The 23,040-nt window shown below is 34.5% G+C and overlaps 3 protein-coding genes across 3 annotated transcripts; 1 reads left to right on the top strand and 2 right to left on the bottom strand.

The window, feature by feature from the left end:
- Positions 1-5,140: 5,140 nt before the first annotated feature.
- On the bottom strand, positions 5,141-14,647 carry LOTGIDRAFT_212187 (hypothetical protein). Its single transcript, XM_009047241.1, has 15 exons — positions 14,469-14,647; positions 13,381-13,530; positions 12,421-12,552; positions 12,014-12,142; positions 10,843-11,089; positions 10,368-10,495; positions 9,999-10,188; positions 9,577-9,665; positions 9,346-9,416; positions 8,621-8,927; positions 8,031-8,168; positions 7,327-7,575; positions 6,465-6,610; positions 5,743-5,835; positions 5,141-5,531 (listed from the first exon to the last, which is right to left on the bottom strand). The coding sequence occupies exons 1-15, from the start codon at positions 14,529-14,531 to the stop codon at positions 5,519-5,521; spliced, it is 2,145 nt and encodes a 714-aa protein (XP_009045489.1). The 5' UTR covers positions 14,532-14,647; the 3' UTR covers positions 5,141-5,518.
- Positions 14,648-15,251: 604 nt separating this feature from the next.
- LOTGIDRAFT_109829 (hypothetical protein) lies at positions 15,252-16,439 on the bottom strand (the record flags this gene model as incomplete). Its single annotated transcript, XM_009047240.1, has 2 exons — positions 15,252-15,872; positions 15,966-16,439. 2 exons carry the CDS (start codon positions 16,437-16,439, stop codon positions 15,252-15,254), a joined length of 1,095 nt encoding a protein of 364 aa, XP_009045488.1.
- A 2,860-nt stretch (positions 16,440-19,299) lies between these two features.
- LOTGIDRAFT_109862 (hypothetical protein) lies at positions 19,300-21,940 on the top strand (the record flags this gene model as incomplete). Its single annotated transcript, XM_009047239.1, has 5 exons — positions 19,300-19,495; positions 19,829-20,026; positions 20,460-20,612; positions 21,037-21,234; positions 21,717-21,940. 5 exons carry the CDS (start codon positions 19,300-19,302, stop codon positions 21,938-21,940), a joined length of 969 nt encoding a protein of 322 aa, XP_009045487.1.
- Between the last annotated feature and the right edge of the window lie 1,100 nt (positions 21,941-23,040).

Here is a 23,040-nt window from a genome sequence, read left to right as displayed (position 1 = left end):
TTGGCAAATTGAGCTTAGCTTAAATGGTATATTCATATAAGAAATAAGCAGCAGTCCCGTAAGCAAGTTTTTTCGGGCAAAAATCTCATAAGATGACGGATTTGGGCAATCTAAGATATCTCGCCTCCCTTTGACGTAAACTTTGATATAAGTCAAATATATAAAACTCAAGTTGTTTAAAACTTTTACACTTTATTAGGTTCAACAGTGACAGAAGACTATTTGGGTCCAAGATGGACAACTTTTACTGTCCAGGGGCCTTATTTTCGAAAACTTAACTTAGATAACATCCAGATTTGAAGAAATACAGTAATCTGATTGGCTAACAAAACTGAATTTTAAATCATTTTAGTGACCAATCAGATGACTTGAACACAAAAATCATTTTAATTTAAGTTTTCAAGAATAAAGCTCCAGAACTTCCAGTGGTGCAGACTATTTACTAGGTGAAAGGATTTGGCAAAAATATCATAAACTCAGTTTAAATCCTTGTATATCACAGACAGGGTTTCTAATAATACATTTCACAATTACATGTATCTCAAAACTAAACACATGGTCAAGCAAGGATATTTTAGCACATCAGAATTTCCTTAACCAGTTCACAGCCAGTTCACTTTATTTTTAGTTTACGATTTCTATGATTAAAAGTTAAAAGGTATTATAAAGAGGTTTTCCAAAACTTTTATGTGTATTGGGGACAATGGTAGCAACAATTTGCTCCATTCCAATTTTCAATCAGTCGTGTGTGGTTCCTGCAATTCCACTAAAACTAAGTGTTTGATGACATAACTTTTCAACTAAGGTGATGCCATCAAACACCTCTTTTTGAGAAATTGCAGAAACCAGACATCTGACTGAAAATTGGAACAGTGCAACTTGATGCTATCAGTGTCCCTGAAGCACATAAAAGAATAAGAAAGCCTCTTTATAATCCCTAAACCAGTGGACTAATGGTGGTTATGTTTTGATTGAAAGCTGAATGAGCACAAATATCTATGCTTGGACATACCAGTATTTGACAATTATCTCAAAACAATATTAACCCATGCAGTCCACTTAGTCCAGTGTCAGTAGTGCAGAACTGAATAAATCTGGCTTGAATATCTCAAATCAGTATTACGTACTCAAAAATAAGTGGCCTGATAATATTAATGCTTTGAAGATTTCATGCAATAACAAGGGTAGCATTAGCCAATCAACCAACTTAACTCAAGACAGTCATTTTCAGGGAGAATTGGCCAATAATTCCAAAAAAATGAAAAAGCATTGAGCAAAAAAAAAATATTGGGATGATTTCACTGTTTCCAGACACAGGGATGATTTAAACAATTGCACAGATATACTGGAGTCTCTGCTGCTGTCATCCAATAATAGGAGAGATTGGTCATGATGTCATAGAGGTGGTACCACATGATGCACAATCTTTAACAGTTGTAAGAGTGGTTTATCCTACCAATTGTCCTTAAGTCATGCATGTGTTCTATTTTCAGCATATCACAGCTTATTCGCTTCTCCTATTCTATTGGCTGGATACCCATATTGTGACAAGCTGTACCACAATATATCAGTGATACATCCTGCCAGCACGATTGGACCCAGCAAATACCAGTACCTTGCTTGCAACACGGTCAGACCCACAAGATACAATCTTTGTGATATTTGCAAAACTAGTTCTCCTGATAAAGACTGTGTATCAAAAACAGATGAGCTCTTATCAACTGGGTAGATGTGCAGATTCAAAACCCTATTTGTCCTGATGGGGGCTGTGTATTGAAAACGTGCCATCAGAACAAGATGAGCTCCTAAGAACTGGGTAGATGTGCTGATTCAAAACCTATTTGTCCTGATAAGGATTTCGTACTGAAAACTTGTGCTAGAAGCAGGAGATGTTCTCTTATCTACTGTTCACTTTGCTACTTTTTCAGCACTCTTGTTTCTTGTTAGGACTCGTAAACACCTTATATCAACTATACCAAACATGCATTTCATCAGAGGTCAGACCTACAATAAGCAGTTATACATCTCAGCGAGTATACTAGTTGACAAGTAGGAGGGTAATAAATAATTATATAAATACTGGTAAGTCGGACAAACATCATTATGCACATCCAGTAGGAAAATATTTGCAAAATAGATAATAATAGTGGATTTAAATTTCAAAGTAAGAAAAAAAGCAATGCCAGTGAAGGTGCTAGCTCTCAATCCTACTGTAATCAAAGTTTGTCTGTAAACATCCTTGCATGTGCATAATCTATTTGACCTACTTTAACCTGTGATACTATAAATGTCTTATTATAAATATTGTATATTGAGATCACAGTATCCAAATATAATCTCATCTCATAGCATCAAAATACCACATAAATATCTTGAGATCTTTTCAGATTATCACAAATACCCATTGATATGAGATTATCAATTTAACAGCTCAACATTCCATGTTCAAATTTGCCCCAAGTTAACAATATATATAATCATATAGATGACTCAAAAAAGCTTTAAATCAGACTGGCAAGCAATGTGGTAGTCATTCAGTGGGGACATTTAAACCAAAATTACTAAAGTAACTTGTTCAATTCAGATATCATATCATATATTAAGAATTTGACACAAAATGAAATGTTTTGATGCTATGAGAATAGATATGTTCAATGGGAAGACACTTTTTATTCAAGTAATGTCAATATCACATGCCAGTCTGGGCCGTTGCTCAAAATTTTCAAGGTTAGACATTTTTTCTCAAAAATGGAAGTCTTACTGCTGATTTTCCTCCTGTGAAAAAATTCACGAGGAAAAGAATTAGCACCAAAATTTAAAAGCACAGTCAGTCATTTGAGAGCTTCAAACAAACATGACTGGCAAAAACAACCAAATCATCAGCCCTGACATGCATCAGGCCATGTATTCTCCAAACAATCTTAGTGTTAGAATGTCCTAGAATCAATGCTAGACGATAAGAACCTAGGACATCCTAGCTCTAAGATCGTTTCGTGAATACGCTGCCTGTTGACTAGGAAACAATGGATCTTGTTATTGTCATGTTGTAATATCATTTAAGTTCAATTATTCTGCTCTCATAGAGATTCACATTCAATATTCAATACTTAATCACATCACAAAACAAATACGACAAAAACAATATCAAAACAAAAACAACAGGTGCAATTTAAAAATAACCAGAAATTTTACATGAACATCAACTTATTTTCATCATCTAATTTAAAATGGAGGTCGTTAAACTCCATTCATTTATTCAATTGAAATGAACATCAGCAGGATTCTAATTTCAAATCGTAACTTGAAATAATCAAGGAAAAAACAACAATTAAATCACAAAGACGTAAGGTCCAAAGTCCTGTTCTCTCAACTATTCTTAGAATTCAAATTAATCAAGGTGAAAGTGAAAGTAAAATTTTTAATGAAAGGGGTCTAGATTCTGAAAAGTCTACAGGACTACAAAAAATTTCTCGTCCATATTTTCTGTGTATGTTTTGATGTCCTATACATCCTTTCTTTCAATTGCCTACTGCATCAATAATTTCCAGTTGACAATCCAAACCATTTCTAGTTTTAGGCTTGGGAACTCTGATTGGTTGATCAGTTGAAAGTAACAATATTAACCAATCGGATTTGGGTAATAAGATCATGTGATTGCAATGTAATTACCACTAATTATACAAAAAAAAAAAAAAAAATATGACTTAAACAAAAGAGGAACTGAATCTTTATATTTCACTTAAACGCATTTTAAGTCCATTCATTCTCAAGTTCAGAAAAATAAACTTGCGTTGGAATGAAAAGGGGTTAAAAATGCAATAAAACTAAAATATAAAGTAAATCTAACCTAATAAAAATGTTTATATTGTTCAAAATAAATAAATAATAGTGCATCAAAATAATTTAAAACATGTCAAGACGTTTTTTCTTGGAGGTATTGTGGGTAAAATTTCATTTTCAGTGTCTGTAATTCTCTGACAACTCCAACAGGTGAAAATTGAAGTACTTATTTCAAAACAATTTCATTTCGATTGTCTGAGTTTATGAGAAATAAATTGGACATTCTACTATGTCTCTGTATAATAAATTCAACAAAGCCATATGGTTGGCACTGTCGGAGTTATCAGAAGATTACTTACACCACTTTATTTTCATTGCTCAACATCATTGCTGTACGACATTTCTCAATAATAATTGCCTCTGTGTAAACTAATATCATGATGGTACATATTCATATATTTCTATCATTCCCTTTATCACATCCTTTTTAACTCAATTTCATTTCATTATACTCTAAATCTCAAAAGCAATCGCTAAGGTCAATATCAATCAACCATAAACTTTCTATTGAACTCTTCTACACATGCATACTTTCCGTCAATGTGATGCTGTATATATATGATTGGAAGAGCTCATTTGTAAAATTAGGGGTGTTTTTGTTGCTGTCAAATCAGACTCTTCAAGATTCTTGAATTGTTCTCACACTGTTTATACTGCAGTGATATTATTGACCAATCAAATTTCTTAAAATCAATTTCATCCATAAATCCTAGGATTTTACTTATGTAAATGACATACATTTCAACTTGTCCATCCATCCTTTCAATCATCCATGCTGTACCATTATATAAATTAGATGACTAGAATTGATAATGACAGCATGCCCTATCTAGGTTTAAGATCTTTAGTCTTAAGATCCAAGTCATATCAAAGTATATAATATATTAATCTGAAACTTGCTGACACTCTACCAGTCTTTAAAACAGAATTGAAAGTAATGCCGTATCACTCTTTGTTGTTGTATAATTAAAAAAGGAAGAAAACACCTTAGTAAAGCCCATAAAACTGTTGAAAGCCAACATAGAGACAAACAAGTTCTTAGCTGAATGTGGATTTTGATGTAGTTATTTTAATCATCTATCAACTTAAGTGATCGTGAAAACTAAGCCTTGTTTCATGACGATTTACAGGGGTTCATATTTATTTTCTTATCACCTTTTCTACCTTTTAAATGGCAGAATCTGATAGATGGAAACATTTACAAATATATCTTCACCATTTTAATCCCTTAATACAATTTGATTATCAGATAAATGCAAAATCCCATAAAAGAGGGACGAATCTATTTTTTCTTTTTCCAAGGATATTTCCTTAGTATCAATGTCAAATGATCTCCGGTCAATCAAAGGCAGCAAGTTTCAGAATAATCACCACCAGGCATTAATCAAAAATATTACAAATGGGTATGACTAAGACTTTGCAGTCAAAGTGCTGAATTATTTTTTCTACTTTCAGTTTTCTAATACATGTACACTACTTCTTCTTGTGACTTTTGATATCTCCCAAATATGATATGTATTATTCTATCTAAAACCACCCAATAAACGGTATAATATCACAAACTAAAATCCCTCTAGTCCATTATCCTAAAACATATGTATCAATAGGCTTACAAATACCAATTGGGTTGACAGGGGCAGGGTTTGATTACTCTTCTATTCCTTATACCGGTAGCTTATCATCTTCTTAGTCTGAAGAAATACAAAAATATTTCATATTTAAACTATTTGGTTTTAAGATTGAAGTAACAGGTGAATACAAGACTCCTGAATAGTTTTTTAAATCAATACTTGTTTCCTACTACAAAATTTTTTATCATTAATTCTTCAAGTTCACTTCAAAAGAAGCAAAATTTGATATCTGACATATGTGCGAAAATAGTAAATTTTAGACCCTACTCACCTGGAAGGTCCGGGACTAGCTCCACTGTTATTAGTACCAATACTTAAAGAAGAAAATCCGCTTTGACATGATTGTAAACTAGTCATAGAGCCTCTAAAATAAACAAAAATATCACAAATGATCTATTTATCAATAAAATAATTAATAAAATCTAAGTTGAAGAGTTGTGTCAGAATTTCTTTAATATGATCAAACCTGGCTGTAACCTCTTTCAAGGCTTACTGCCATTTACTGGCCACATAATAAGGCAATATGTACCCAAAGCCAGTTACCAAGTGACAATGTTAATGTCATACTCTTTAACCCTTTCAACCCTAGCGGCAGGCTTACCAGCCACACAATTACGCAATATATACCCAAACAAATCGGCTGGACCAATGGACATCACACAATGTCAAATGCTTAAACTTATATTACTGGGAGTTCAGGGTATATGACGTTTTATTATATTCACATTCAGGGTTCAAAGTGTTAAGACACAGATCATTCAAACCTGGGCTGTGGTATTCAGTAACTTCTTTTAATCCATTCAACCCTAGGTGACCGTCACGCAATGTTAACATCATATGCTTTAACTAGTATTACTTGAACATAATATGACGTTTTATTCCATTTTGACTGTAGTTCATATGGAGTTACTGTGCAACCATTTGTTTTTGATTGATTAAAATTATGTCTCTTATGAAGCCTTGTAACCTTTTTGTACTTTAACAGTCACTTACTTGAAAGCCTCTGATTGTAGTAGTTCAGTATAATACATCACTTTAGATTTATGTGATGTCAGAGGGAAGTCAAATGATGCTCTAGCTGAATCAAAATATTTCCACTGTAATATATAACTACCAGATTGTGATGTAACATGGGAACCCTGGAAAATATAAACACAAGGACTAACTATAACAGAACATAGAAACATGAACACAAATACTAACACAACCATACTATCATTATCAAACTAAATAGAGCATGGAAATATAAACACATGGATTTTTTTTAGTAAAAAAATATTTAATTCACAAATATATTCAAAGAATTACATTATGAAAAGGATTGGGGAATAGAGGAACAGGCTTCAACTATATTACCCCTCTCCTTAACGAAAGGATGCTATCATTGTGAAAAATAAACCAAAGCATGGGAAAATGAACGCAAGGATGCTATCATTTGTTTCTATCACACAGCTATGCAAGTTTGTTGTTTAGTTCATTTAGCATAGATCATGAAGGGTTAATATGAAGAGACTTACTAACCACAGCTGACGCTAAAAATGTGTAAATTTATGTATTAATTAATCAAGTTAGTGACATATTGCCAGATCCTGTTGGCTTCAATAATTAATATCACTATATAGCAATTTGAATAGAAATTAAAAAATAAAATAGTCATATGATAGGTGTTCTGGTTGAGTAATTTATTCAGCATTCCATTCATAAATAAAAAAACAAATAGGCTAGTGTCACTGTCCTCTTAAATCATCCTCATTGCACACTGTTTGGCATTGCTTCTTAGCGGAAAAGTAGTAAGTAATATTCCATTTAATTTCATTTCATTTGTAATTCTAAGATGTAAAAGTTTTTCACTAACCTGTACGCTGTCACCATCTCGACATATATGGGGTGGTTCCACAATGCTTAGATCCACGCCCACCACCATAGACTTAGTGATGTATTGAGTAGACCTGATTCCGCCCACTGCACCACTGACATGATGTTGATGTGCCGAATCTGTTGATTGACTCTGTTTACACCGGATTACAGTAAATGTTATATCACCTTTGAGGATATCGAAATCCCACGTTATCACAGAACCTCTCTGAGGCACTTGTATCAATACCTGTGGATACAAACATTTTTTTAGAAGAAGAGCGGATATCCCTATAATGAGTTTGCAGGCCCAGTTGCAGATAGGAATTAGGTGGTCAGTATGTCTGTCTATTCTTGCAAAACTAGTCACAGTAATGCAGCAACAGTTTTTGGACTTGAAATTAGCAGAAAACTGATGGGTTTAAGAACAACCTCAGAGAAAAATAGAAAAACCTGATCTTTGCTGTAACTATGGCATCTTAATCTTTCTCTGTGATTTGAAATACAATTTTTTCCAGATGGAAACTATACACAGTGATTTCAGTGTAAATCTTATTTTGGTGCATTGCCATCAAACTGAAACTGTGTGCAGTAAATTCTTGTTGTTGAATAGGGCCTCAATGTCAAAGCCTCAGAGTCAAAGCTATCAGTTAAACATACTTTGAGCAGGCCAACAACAGGCTATAACAACATGAAAACACTAACCTCATGAGGAAAATCTTTAAGCACATAAGCAGTAAGATATAAACTATCAACACTTAAAGGAGGGTCATCTGGTGATTTATCTATTAAATCTTCTTGATACAGAGATTTCGGTACCAATCCACCTTCTGGTACACCACACTGTAATAAAATACATACTGATAAAACATGTTATAGACCTGTGTGTCCATGTAAACCCTGCATCTTGTCCAATTAAAGCCCTGTATACTGACCAACCTTAGAAGGAACACCTCAGGATTTCTTGGCATAAATTTATCAAGACATGTAGTCAACACATACAGATTTTTATCATGCCCGGGGTTCCTTTGGCCTCCTCCTGTAGTGATACTGGAAAGTTGAAGTGAGCACATGATATGAATAATCTGAATCATATTGATTGACCTAAAGCCAAGGTTGCAACAAAGGATTATAATCACCAGCACTTGTTCAAAAATGCCAGAAATTCCCTGATCACTCCTGATGTTAATGTAGGGTAAGTGCATCCCAAATTTTAAGTCAGCACACCAAGAACTTCAATCAATAATTGGTATATCATTTAGTCATTCAAAACACTGTTCACCATAAATACTTACATAACAATCCCCACCCAGGAAATCAGGTACATATTGTTTATCAATAAACTCGATTAATCCACCAGGACCATTATAATCATTTCCACCATAAATCATAAACTTTTTACGAGTATTTTCATCTATAAACGGACTAACTAATGTCCATAGTACTGGAAAAACACGAGGAGCTCGAACGATCAACAAACGACCCATAGTTTCGGGATAATTGGCTTCCACTATTTCTATGATTCGTAATAAAGCTCGAACACCTGGTCTCCACACATGTCTCATACTTAATCCATCTAGATCAACAATACACGTACAAGCACTGAAAGATAATAAATATTTCTATGAATTTCTTTTTTGGGAGATGCTTTATATTTTCAAAAAAAATCTCTGAAACATAATGTTTTTTAAGATTTTTGCAATTTGGTATATCTTCTCAATGTTCATAAAAGTTTAATATAAACGTGTAGTACAATTAGGGCTGCTTATCTACCACCATATTAGAAGGGACATGGGTAGATTTCAGGTTGGATTGGTTACGTAAAAGAAAGATCTCTTCCATGAAAATTAGGCAGAGTCAACTAGTAATCAATTAAATTTCAGACAAACTTGACCATGGATTTTATTTTGGGTAATTCTTATGTAATTCTGTGAACTATAAGCTTAATCACAATTTTAACAGTGAAAATATTTTACTATTGTAATTCTATGAACTATTATAGAATTGCCTCTTATCTTACCTGACAGGATAGCCCCTTTTATTGGTGGCCCCTTCAGCTCTCCTTAACCCTTCTTCATTTACTGATAATACCTATAATATACAAAATTTTTAATGAGTAAGGCCAGGTGAAAACTTCTAGGACATCTTAATGTACCGGTAACACTATGACTAGGACAGTCTATGGGATAGATATCAGAGTCAATAGAGGTTTACTTTTCCATATAGGTCTTAGTAATCATTTCATACATACATGTTTGAGTATAGCTTCTTCTCCTGCTGATTTCATCAGTCCTTTTACATCCATCTGTCCTAGTCGTAATATATATAATGGTCTCCCTTCTACAAATATAAGTTTACATGATTATAAGTAACAAAAATGTTTAAACCTGACATAGATCACTAACTATAATCCAGAAAATATGGTTTAAAGACATCTGCATCTGCACAAAAGATTCCACAAGTTTCTACAAGTCTGTTTTAGCTTGACTTGATTAAGTGCCTTGATAAAATACAGTGTATTTAATACACACAAATGACTCTGATTGTAATGCAGTATCCTGAATTGAAAACCTTCAAAAAAATCTGAACAAGGGAGCTGTAATAGAATGATCACTTGTATAAAATTCAGGTGCTATTAAAAAATTCTAACCAAAAGTATAATTATTGTCTTACCTTTATCAGAGTAATGCCAGCCGCCAGGGTAATATGACTGCATGGCAGGAGAAGGGGTGTAGGTGTCCAATAAATTATCTATATTGTGTAGTTTACGCCAAGCCATAGAATGAACCAGCATTTCTCTTGCTTTATCAATATTAAAATCTCTAGCACGTAAAAATCTCAGGATATGACCATCTTTAGGAATCTTAAATAGATAAATAAACTTATTCCAATGTATGAAGTTGTCATCACCACTTCTATTTACCCATGAGATGGTCATGGTCTGTTATTCCTGTAATAAATGCTGCTAGTGCAAATGAAATGAAATGAATGGAGTTTTACATTTATGGCAGTTAGTGCAGAAGAAGGGAATACTATCCTTACCTTTCCTTTATGAGTTTCTCGTAAACTTTGTCTTAACTGAACCAAACTACTCTCCTCCACCATAGTAAGATGTCCCAAAAATCTTTTAATATAATCATCATCTAGTTTACCCTTAGCTTCTGGTATAGCTACTATCACATCTACAAATAGAAATTATCACTAAGATTTGGCCTTCAGCTTATGAGAGTTTTGTACTTTTGTCTTGCCTCTAATAATTAATGATTTCAAGAATGCAGTACATTCCTAGTTAAAAAGAGGTAAAAGGGGGTCTTGGTGGATAGAAAATACAATGTATCACACAGTTTGGTACTTGCCGAATTTGTACTTAACATCTCTTTATACTACATTTATTAATGTTTGACAGAGCCAGAAAAATTAGCTCACAGGAATGGGTGGAAAGATATTCACTGATACCCTGTATCTCAGACTTCAAAATCTAACCGTGTGACAGGTTCTCATTAGTCTTATAACTAACCTTCATCTTCATCCTCTCCATTTTTACTAATGGTAGCAGCAGATGCCCCTAATACTAGACTAGCTTGACTATGTTGACTAGTAACACTGTTAGAGCGAGATCGTTGTAACCCACTATCCTGGGATGGAGCATTTTCTACAGTTGGTGTTTTTTCTCGGTCTTCTTCCGAGGGTCCTGTCCATGGAGGTATATTGGTTATACCTTCAGATATTAGTTCATTTATATAATACTCTATAACCTCTTTACCCTAAAATAGATAAACATGTCAAGATTTTCAACTGTACTAGGTTCTATTCTGAATAGCATACACATCATATTATATCTCTTCCCTGTTCAAAAAGTACAGGCCAAGTTATCTCAGTTAATCCATTACTAAAATCACATACATGTAGCAATTTCAAGCAGGTAATGTTTCATCGGCATATTAGAGGAACAATTTTATGGATAGATACTTCTAGAATATTTATTACTTCAACGTTTTAATGTGTACTCACACACAATATAATGATAATATAATTTCAAGGAGGGACTTCAAACAAAACCATATCAATTAACAGCTTTCTAATATTGATGTATAGGAAATCAACAATATAGATTTATTAACAGTACTGCACAGAAAACAGTTCCACAATCCCCTCCCCCACCCTTCTGTGTGTTGATCAATGTTTCAACCTTTAAATATGGTATATTACCATTTATTGCTTGAAGCAAGAAATCAACAAGCTTGATATATCAAAGGTACAGATCCTCCCCCTCCCCCTTCCCCTCCTTTCTGTGTGTAGATCAATGTTTCAAATAATATATAAAACCACGTCAATTAACAGCTTTTTATTATTGATTTATACGAAATCAACAAGCGTGATATTTTAACAGTGCTACATATCAAAGACTACTTCTCCTGCCTTTCAGTGTGTAGATCAATGTTTAAAACCTTCATATATAATTATAATCACATCAATTAATTGCTTATTCCATATATTGATTAATAAGAAATCAACAAGAAGGATATTTAAGATCAGTTACACCTCCCTCCCTTTCACGCCCCTCCTACCTAACCTCCTCTCTGTGAGTAGATCAATGTTTTAACTGATATACATAACAATATCAATTAATTGCCTATTGAGCATATTGATTTATTTCTATATTAAAGGAAATCAATAACATAACTAACCTTTTGAATATTAGCTGTATATTGTTTCATAGCAATTTTCTCTACAGTACTTTCAAAACCGAAAAAATGTTTAATATCGAGACTAGCATCTTGTTCAAAACAGGTCCAGTTAGAATTTTCTGGATGTACCTGAAAAACAATAGAAATTCTTTTATGGAAATAGGTCAGAGATAGAAATATTGCAGGTTGAGCGCTAGAGTGCTCTTCCATGTGTAAGAACAATTCTGGAAATAGCTTGACACCCTTCAGCCCTTCAATGAACTCTTCCAAAAATGCATACAGTGAGAGTTATGTTCATTTTCAAACTCAGGTGGGATTTTTGGTTCTTTACAATCATTGGTTAAAAACTGGAGTGAATGAGACAAATTAGAGTTAAATAGAGTTTAAAAAAATCCTTTTTGACTTACAGAATAATTGCAATGTTCATTAATAGTAACCCTGGAAGCAAAACTTTCGTTAAAAGCAGTAATTTTTAAAGTTCGATTTCTTCGATCCAAGGCATTGGTCTGATTAAATAGCACATAATCCACTCCAACAATCTGCAACAAAGAAATAACACTAACAGCTTGTAAGTTGTGAATAATTTAAAATTTTCACTGCTAACTAGCTCATTAGGCTTATTGTCATCATGTGCAAAACCATAAACCATGTAAAATGCTACATATGCCTACATGGCAGCTAGTAGTAAATGTCAAATTTAGTGGCTCACTGGTGTAGCCCTTGTCGCTAAGAAAACAAGAGTATTAAGGTGGCCAGATATTAGTTGGTAGACAAGAGAATAAGTTCTACTTGTTGAACTCCAGTAGGGACACACGCCGAAAATAGGTCAGTTGTCTGAAGATCACAAAGCGTGAAGCATGTTTCACGTTCTGTTTTAATATTTCTATTAAATTCTCTAATACTTATAGTCATACAAATATATAATGGCTTTAAATATTGATGTAATAAATGAGAAATAATGATAGAGCTACATTTCTGCTTTTTTTTTAAATTTTTTTCAATATTGTTCAAGAGAATTGGAATAGCAGCCTCAAAATAGAACTGAGAGTCTTAGAATGTCTTTGCATTGATAAAAATATAACTCTTTGTAAGTTTACATTGAAAAACAAAACCTATTTCTCTCCTAGAAATCATCAAAAGTCACAATTTGGCTGAAAATTGTCTTCTGTAAAAACAGATTTTGAAGACATAATGTGTGCCCATGTTTAAATTTGTATCAATGCAAAGACATTCTAAGACTAACAGTACCATTTTGAGGCTGCTATGTCAAAATTCTGAATAAATAATTGGAAATATTCAAGAAACTTTTTCCTTTGCTCAGACAATAGTTCCATCTGCAGCTATCCCTTAAACACAAGTTATTTCACCTTTTTCAATAAATATGGTGCATCAACATTCAAGCGACATCTCCTTTCAATAGTTTCCTCAGCTCCATCTTCACTGTGATATTCAGAGATAATTTCACTGCCTAGAAATACTGGAATCATTTTACATGTTGGAAATCTCTTTTGGTAGGCCTGTAAGAAAGAGGAGACAGAATATATAATTTCTTTTATCAAGCTTGTATTAGCAAAAGAAAGTTGGAAGAGTCATCATACATGCATATGGGATAGGCCCTACATTTAAAGGGCTATCAACATCGAGTAAACTCTTGTTTACATAAATTTTAAAAAATCATTTTTCTCAGGGTTGAAATTCTTTTTTTGGCTTATGGTAGGCCTGTTAGAGGTAGAAACATAATGAATTTCATTCCATGAAGCTTATTTTAGAAAAAATGATATCACCACAAATATACATTCTTAAAGTATGGGATAAGCCCTAGGCTCTATAATCAAATGGGTATGCTAGGCCTGTCAAATAAACTCTTGAAAGTAAAAAAATGTTATTTCATGAAGCTTTATTAGCAAAAAAGTTGGTTTATATCATATCAAATATATATTGTCAGTCTATGGGATAGGTCTTACAAGTTAGGGTAGGATAGGCCTATTACTATTAGGAGTGAACTTTCCATGGAGATTCTCAAGTAGCTTAGCGGTGTAAAAATTTCAACTACCTAATAAATGACAAGAATAAACCAATCACTTACAACAATAAACAATAAAACAAGTTATATAAAGCCTATCAGAAATATCATCAACATGATCATGTTATGCAAATTCTACATCTTTTATTCAGTGAGTGACCTTAATGAACTAAGAATTATCTGTAACATTAACTTGATTGCTTTTCTGTTCCTGATGAGAATGAGAGAGGAAAACCACAATGATGACTAAAATGTATGATTGAATTAAGCTAGTAAATAGCAAGCCGTGTCGGATTGATAGGCAATAGCTGTCATATCTATAATATTCTCAAAATCACAGATCAGGATTTACGATTGATTGATTTCCATTTGCTTGTTGAACTTGAGTTGGGGTTTAGCCGTTGCGCTGAGCTGTGGATTTAAAATACTTACGGCCATCACTATTTCAAACGGGTATTTGTACACCCGAACGGGTGATTGGTATTTCTGCACCATCTCAAACCCGTCAATTCAGCAAACCATCAGACAAAAAACAAAACAAACATAAACAGATATTATAACTGTCAAAAACTAAAAATCGACAGAAAAATAACAAAACCGGCAGCCATTTTCTAATCCAATAACGTTTGCGCATGCGCATCCAGCTAGCTTATCCAGTAAACTTTTACTATCGAGGGGGATCTGTGACAAAATAGGCTAGAGCTTGGTCGACGTGGCATACATTTAAAAGTCACTTATTTCACCTTCTTGACCACTTTGTGTTACGGTTACTGAATATGATAAATTCCTGAAAAGATCATCTTTAGAACACACTGACCGTCGGATGTCATATTTGGCCTCGATTGGGGCACTACATCTAATTGAATATAAGACAACAATCCAACTTTCTGACGACTGAGTATACTCACATCTTCATGAAATTCTGGTTTCGATACTAAATGAAATTAAAGTTACTATTTTCTTTGATTATAAATATATTATTTATTATAGCAATAAATTAGAATAGCACATTTAATGAAATATCCACATATTACAAAGATAACAATTTCGAAGGGATCATTTTACCAGCAGGACTTGGTCGAGCTTATTCAAATAGATACCGTGTAATTCGTACCCATTTTTAGTTGGGTAGACTGAAAATAGCACAATAGACAATAATATACAAATAAATTATTATATAATAAATAGCACATTCACACTATCAAGGGAGATAATTTATACAAATGTAACATCTCCATCACCAAATTCACCTTCAGATTTTCTTTCAAACAATTCACGTATTAATTTTCTTTTTTCACTTTCAAGCTGGGTTATTTTAGAGTCTTTGTCTTTATTTTCTTTAGCTAGGATATGATTTTGTCTTGTCAGCTGCTGATTGGATGGGGGTGCCTCTCTGAAGGATACATTTATATGATTGGGGAACCCCTTGCTGTTATCATCAATAAGATTTTTAAGATGGCGGTTCACCCCCTGTATTCGCGTTCTCTGGTAATTCATCTGCTCTCTATGTGACACCAAGGAGTTGCTGTTGAAAAGATAATGACGGGCATACTTCTCCTTCACGTTAACTTGTTCCAATTTCTTTTTATACCAGTCTTTTGTTTCGTCCACGACATGTTGTCCCTGCAATAAGATTGTTTTCTCTTCGCTAAGCTGCTTCAATCGAATATTGAGCGCTTGATCTAAGTCGATACCAGTTGTCAACGTATGACGTCTCGTGGATTCTTTCGGTGATGTTCTTTGACAGTTGATGCTTTGTTTTCTGTGAGAATGGTTGACGTTGACATAAATCGGTTCAGATTTAGTCAAATCTTGTTGTTTATGCCATGATTTCAGCTCGCTCAATAGACTGTTACATCGAATGTCTCTGGCTGGGATCTCGGGTGCTGTGTCGTTTAATATGGTCGGCCGCTTTGGTCGAGGTGGTACTGGCTCACGGAGGGTGTTGGAACCATAATGGCTCGTTGTTCTGGTGGTTGGGTTGGTTTGATGAAAACTTTTGCTCCTGGATACTGCTGAAACTGGTCTTTCTAATACGTTATTTGGTTTAATGGCCGCAGTGACCGGAACTCTAGGTTTGGAGTACACTGGCTGACGAATATCCTTCTGTATACTACTCTCTTGGGTTTGTGTTGCAGATCTTAGCTTCTGTTTAGCATTGGAAACTAACGCTAGCTTCAAACCTGATACAAAGAGGTCAAAGGTTAAGAATCCGTTTGCAGGAGCAACGTTTTTGAGAGCATGTAATACACCGGGTGGTAAACCGTTCACACCTCTATCATTCCATCGTGTTTCAATATCTCGTAAGTGAACATAACCGTTCTTGTCTTCATCCAGAATATCGTAGAGTACTCTCAACGAATTTAAGAAGTTTTTCGGTAATCCATCTTTAAAATCTTCCATCTTGCACAATGTAAATTTGTCTTGTAGGCTAGTGGTAGAAGGTGAATTGATAATGACATGGTTTAGATAGAGCAGGTTTATATATTTTACAAAATGCGTTAACTTTGATTGGTAATGAATGACAGTGACGAATCTCACTCCTCATTGAAACAACTAAATGATCAATTTAATTTGTTGGTTGTTAATTGGTTAATAAGTGATCAAGAGAAGGATTAAAAGATTTAACAATAGGGATTATCTTGCCAAACAGTAAAAATTGACAGTTGCAAGTGTGAACTCTTTAATCTACACGTGTCATAATTGATTATATGTGAATGGCAGTTTGCCTTCTTAATTTTGCCCACACATTGTGAAACTAAAGAAATTACTGACCAAACATATAACTAACTGTCAACGACTTTCCTGTTATTTTCGTAATTTTTATTAACGCATTTTTAGTCTTAAAGTGCAATTACCATAGGGCATTAGCATATTGCATATGCATATATTTGAAACGTCTGATAGAAATAAAGTGAGGGTTCACTTTGCGGTTAGGATCATTTTTCCAAAATTTCAAGCTATTACGGACTGCGTCTTATACCTTGACTGCCATATAGGAGGATAATCTGATAACATTATTTTCGTATATTTTCTAAATATAGCTACGTTATATGTAGCTATGATATCAATATTTATCAGTTTATAAGTCAGTGATACGAAATTCAAAACGCAAACAACATTGTTCTACATATAGCACGTCTAACTTATCTCATCAGATAAAATAAAGTACATACCATACCGGCTTTAATTCAAAGGTGGGTACATTAGTAGCACATTTAATAATTTTCATAGCATCTGTCATACAGCATTTTGTTTGTCATGTGGAAGATCGTGTTTAAATTAGTTTCAGGTTAGACATAGAAGATCTCTATATTATAATCGAGCAAAAGTTTTAATGTACATTCGGATCCGATGCAAAACATACACGCCAGTAGCCCACCTTATTTTCGGAAATTATTGCAAATCGCACATTACGTTATGTTTATTGTTTTCAAATACAAGTAGGTATTGAGGGGAAGGGAGGGCGGGAGTAGCAATACCGCACCGAAAAAAAAAAAAATCCCCCTGACAAAATTCCATAGCACCATAGCCCCTTCTGATATAATTCCGAACAATCTAGTCTGCCCACGGCCTGACTATGTTGTGTTATGTGTACATAAAATGTTTTATTTTATCTTATCGAATTAGTACTGATAGTCTTAATGATTTGCGATAATGAATATACAAATTTGTGTAGTTAGAATAACCAGAAGTTACTTTAAGGGTTCAATTTAAACGATATCGTATTGTAATTTATCACGAACAATCTGCAAATCAAATATATAGTCCTGAGGATTTTTACAAATCTAGTAAAATTAGGCAACGCTCGGTAGTCTCTACTATATCGGGGAACTATAGATTGTCAGCTGGATCTTTGTATCTTAGAGTTCAATACGATTGTTAAACCGGAAATGAACCGGAACATTTTGAATTACTACCGAATTTTTTTTTAAATCATGTTATATTTGAGTTGTAACGTTTTATATACGTCTAAATTCAAGGGAAGGAATTATCTACAATTTTAGTTGACCATTAAGGATTTTTTTTATGAAAATATGTTAAATCTAATTTTAATATGAAGTACTGGGGCTGTATCGCACGGGTGAAAGACATGTTCTGTCATTGGGAGCATCGCACGGAGGTTCAATGATTAACTATCAATATCACCGCCATCGCTAGTGCTCAGAAGCTTTGATGAAAATATGATTTTATTTGATTTGATGGAACGCCATGTTTTCAAAAATTCTGTCTGGGGTTCTGATAAGCTGTATTCACTAACGTACAATCCAATCAAATTACAACCCCCGTGATTTATACACGTGTCTAACGATGTCAAGGTATTAATAGCTTGGTATTGTGGAGATAACTGTATGTCCTTCTGTTACGACCATTATTGAACGCAGTAGACTGCTTGAGGACCATTGACCTACTTAAAATACAGATTGCACAAACAATAACATCTACTCATGCACGTGCAACATTACAGGTCACGTGAGACCAACTCACGTGCCATTACATACACATAGAAACTTTTTCAATCAAAATAAACTTGTTCCAGGTAAATAATATTAATTTTTTATCGCTTCGTCATTCATTTCAATGTTCAATGATTAGGGGTGGTAAAAATGTAAGCGATATCGATGATTATTTACATGCAAGCACATTCAAGGTATATTCTAAATGTCGTAGGCTTTCAACCACTTGGACATGTCCCAAGGTGGGGACATTTGATGTGTCACAGCCAGTCACAGACTGTGAAAAATAAAAACTTTCCAACTACAATATATACAACATCTCATATGATGACTACACTATACACAGTCTAAATTAAGATTGTCTTGCAGTACTCAGAGAATTATTACTATCAAACTATACGAGAACGTGCCTGGTATACAATCATAGATACGCATTCGGTATTTGGGGACATCATTTTCATGCTGATTCGATTTGTGGACATATACCAAAAACGGGTTGAAAACCACTGCTATGAGTGATTATTATTTTGTTATTATAGGTATCTTGTTACATACCATTTTACCCGACATGGCCTGCCCTAAATATGTTCGATCTCCGATCGATGCGATGCGTTATGCCACATTATTGCATATCATCTTATATAGTATACGTTTAATAATAAAAATATTAAATCAGAACCTGAAACATTTTGTTTTTTAGAGTTTCACGCTCTGCAAAAATTATCAATTATTGATGTATCGAGTATTAATTTCATATTTGTTATTATTTATGATATTGATTTCAGATGACCGATTTAATTAAAACAATGGATATCCGTGTATTTGAAGGGTTATTTGGTGTATTGTTAATATCATCATTATATGTTATCTATCAACAAGATATTATATTAACAATAGCAGGCGTTATAGGAGTATACATCGGATTTAGAATCATCAAATCCAGAAATAAGACAGTTGTACCTTACTCCAATAAAACTGTTCTAATAACCGGGTGTGATACAGGTAAAGATTCAAGACAATTAGAAGAAGTTATACTCCTGTTGCGTTTCTAGGAAACTAAGGGGCCGAGTAGGAGTCACAGAATTGTAAACCTCGCAAAGGGAATCATGCGTGAAAGAACTCAATAAGAATTTAGAAAATTGAAGCTACAGAGGGGGCCAAGCCAGATCGGCCTCATTTATAGGAGACCATGCCTCTTAAACTCCCTGGTTTGCGATATGACTTTGATTGAAGATCATATTAATTGAACCACCTAAAGGTTCAAGACTGACCCCAAGAACTAGTTTTTATTAAACATGTACCTAAATTAACAACATTATGAATCTTAATTTGTAGGTATTGGACATAATATAGCAGTGAGATTAGGTAAAAAAGGAGTAACAGTACTGGCATGCTGTCTATCAGCTACAAGTCCCGGAGGAGAAAAATTGAAATCTATTGGTAGTAATGTACATGTTCTAGACACGGATGTGACATCAGAGGATAGTGTACAGAACTGCCTGAAATTCGTCAAGACAATATGTGACAAAAAAGGTAGGGGTACGATTTACCTTGTTTCCGACACTCCTGGCGAATGGGATGGGAAACATTCTTCTCGACGGTTTTATGAACATCTGGGAGACTTAAAGAGGTTGTAAAGAGATTTTCTACAAAAATGTCTGTATCGGGGACACTGATAGTATCAATTTGCTCCATTCCAATTTTCAATCGGACGTCTAAAACTAAGTGTTTGATGATGTCCATTATTGCGAAGAGCCCTATGTGATAAAACATATTTTGCGATTATTGACGTCATCAAACCTTTAGTTTTAGTGTAATTACAGGAACCACAGACGTCTGATTGAAATATGGAATGGTGCAAATTGGTGCTATCAGTGTACTTTGTTTATTTATTGCACCTAATTTCTGCATTTCTGTATATTTCGAAAGTAAGTCAATATAAATGATATTGTATTACATATATCAGGATTATGGGCGATTGTAAATAATGCTGGTATAGTGCGATGTGGAGATGTAGAACTTACTACCATGGAAGTATATTCTCAGATCATACAAGTCAATTTATTCGGAATGATTCGAGTTTGTAAAGCCTTTCTTCCTCTTGTCAGACAAGCTAAAGGTAAACTCTTGTTTATTTCTCGTTTATAGCAAACTCTCAGTGGCGGAGCGAAATGGGGGAGGGGGCAGAGACCACTGCAAACTGTAGCGATCCATGTCATATCATTAGACAAGTGAGGGTTTTGAATCATGCACTGAAGCTAACTGAACACATGCTCCCCCACCCCTCCCTCGGGCCAGAAAAAAATGAAAAATCGATTCTACTGTCACTGCCAAAATTGCGTTAGATGTATTGTTTGCCTTCTTAGATTAAAACATTTTCCAGGGCAAGGCCTCCCTGATCCCCACAACATGACTTGCATCCAAACGTGGAGCCCCTGTTATTGAAATCCTGTCTATGCCACTGCCTATATATGTAATAAAATGAAAAAGAAAATGTCCCCAAGAGCATGCCATATAGGTTGGACTTTTCTATTTATTTCCAGGTCGAGTAGTCAACGTGACAAGTGTAAGAGGTATCATAGCTTATCCAGCTTTCTCGGCTTACAGCATGTCCAAATTTGCTGCCGAAGCCTTTTCAGATAGTTTACGCATGGAGATGAGCAGGTTTGGTGTAAAAGTTATCATAGTTGAACCTGGCAATTATGGTGGAGCCACTGCCTTATGGGAAGAAGAAAACGTAAGTCAACCAATCTCAGAAATAATCCACGAATTAATTTCCTGTCCTTGTCATATCCCCACTAAATGTAGCTTGCTTAGTCCACTTCTGGTTTATAAGGATAACGCATGGAGTTATGTGATAACGTCTGAGATTACTTCCGGTTTTATGATCTACTATTCCACATCTAGATGGACTAATGAAACCAAGCGGGAAAGCCAGGACAGCTACACAAATTCCGCTACTGGTGGTATCAAGAAATACCCAAACCTTGACAAGACTTTTCAAGATTTTGTAACCACAATCCAATCAAAAATGTTTCTGTACCTTTTGATCCATAATTACCAACTTAATGCCTGTCCTTGTCCATTATCACGTGGCATTGATTTCGGTTAATGGTGAGGACTTCTAGACAGGTTTGGTTTGTCCAATCAATTCACCCCCGTGTTTCGGTTAATCGCTATTTTATATCCATTACTTAGAAAAAGAAGCTTTTAAAATCAGTAGACGACATGAATGCTGCAGCCAGCCCGGATGTCTTGAACACTTATGGAAATGGGTACCTGCATAGATTAGCAATGAATGGCATTGAAGGTTGTAGCACGACATATCCTAATCTCATACCAGTGTCGGATGTTTTAGAAGACGCCATCTTTAATCAGAAACCAGAATCGAGATATCTAATAGATGGCAGTAATAAATTGTATGATATTGACTGTGTAAGTATGTGACTAATGGCCTTCAGACGGCCTGAGATGAATTTTGACCATTAAGAGGCCTTAAGTTTTACTTCATAATTGACCTTTCACAGACCTAAAAGGGGGGCGGCAATGGCGTATTTACCTATTTCATAGTGAGATAGGCTGATAACGAAATTGTGCTTGCCCCATCTGGAACACATACCACACCCCATAATAGTAGTTACGAACGTGAAAAAGCTTTGTATATTATCCCAATCAATTCGGTTTTTGATTTCTTTCAGATCATGGGTCGCTTGAGGCCGCTTATACCAACCTCAGTAATGGACTACATCACCATGACATTTTATGGGCCACCAAAACCACCAATATTCAAACGATGATATAGCTAAAATTGGCATTATGCCTGTTTTTTTTTTTTGGTTATGGTATCAGGGTTTATTTAATGTTATTGTTTATCATAAATGTTGAACTTTCCACTTGTATAGGCCAACAGACCAAAAACTTGATCCCGCATTTTCCTCTTACACCAATCGTGGAGTCGTCAAAGGTATATTTATATTGTGATATTAAAGGGATTGTAAAGAGGTTTTCAAATTTTCTATGTGCATCGGGGACACTGATAACATCAATTTTCACCATTCCAATTTTCAGTCTGCAGTCTGAATTCTGCAATTCTACTACAACTAAGTGTATACAAGGCCTTCGCGATTAGTGACGTCATCAAACACCTAGTTTTAGAGGAATTTGAGCACTTGCCCAACTTGCCCTTCATATAAAAAATGTAAAAAACATCTTTACAACCCCTTTAATCTAATCTAGGATCAATATATTTCATATCATCATTATAGCAATATTTTATTTATTTGTAGCTGTAATAATAATAACAGTATATAATATAAAGATAAGATAACATTATAATGTAAGATATAGAAAAGCAATAACAAATATCTTATGCAGTTCTACAGTTCATGGCTTCCAGATATGTCACGTACCACAGCTGACACAGGCTGTTAAGTATATTTTCTATGCGTGGATGCCTCAATTCTTCTTGCAACTAACAGTTTCTAACTTCCCAGACTGCGTTATCCCAGCAAAGCCACACCCATTGCAGCCAAAGTTCAACATGTCTT

This window comes from Lottia gigantea (assembly GCF_000327385.1).
Source record: "Lottia gigantea unplaced genomic scaffold LOTGIsca_11, whole genome shotgun sequence".
In the NCBI taxonomy this organism is placed as follows: domain Eukaryota; kingdom Metazoa; phylum Mollusca; class Gastropoda; family Lottiidae; genus Lottia; species Lottia gigantea.
The sequence above is the reverse complement of the archived record's forward strand: the minus strand, read 5'-3'. Positions and strand labels throughout refer to the sequence as shown.

What these genes read in the sequence shown, in the direction of transcription:
- LOTGIDRAFT_212187 (XM_009047241.1), bottom strand. Translation starts at nt 14,531, where the DNA reads ATGGTGCAGAAATACCAATCACCCGTTCGGGTGTACAAATACCCGTTT. An exon ending in GAGAAACTCATAAAGGAAAG is followed by an intron (nt 10,189 to 10,367) that starts GTAAGGATAGTA and finishes TATCTATTTAAG; the next exon opens with ATTCCTAAAGATGGTCATAT. An exon ending in TTAAAGATTTTCCTCATGAG is followed by an intron (nt 7,576 to 8,030) that starts GTTAGTGTTTTC and finishes TTGTATCCACAG; the next exon opens with GTATTGATACAAGTGCCTCA.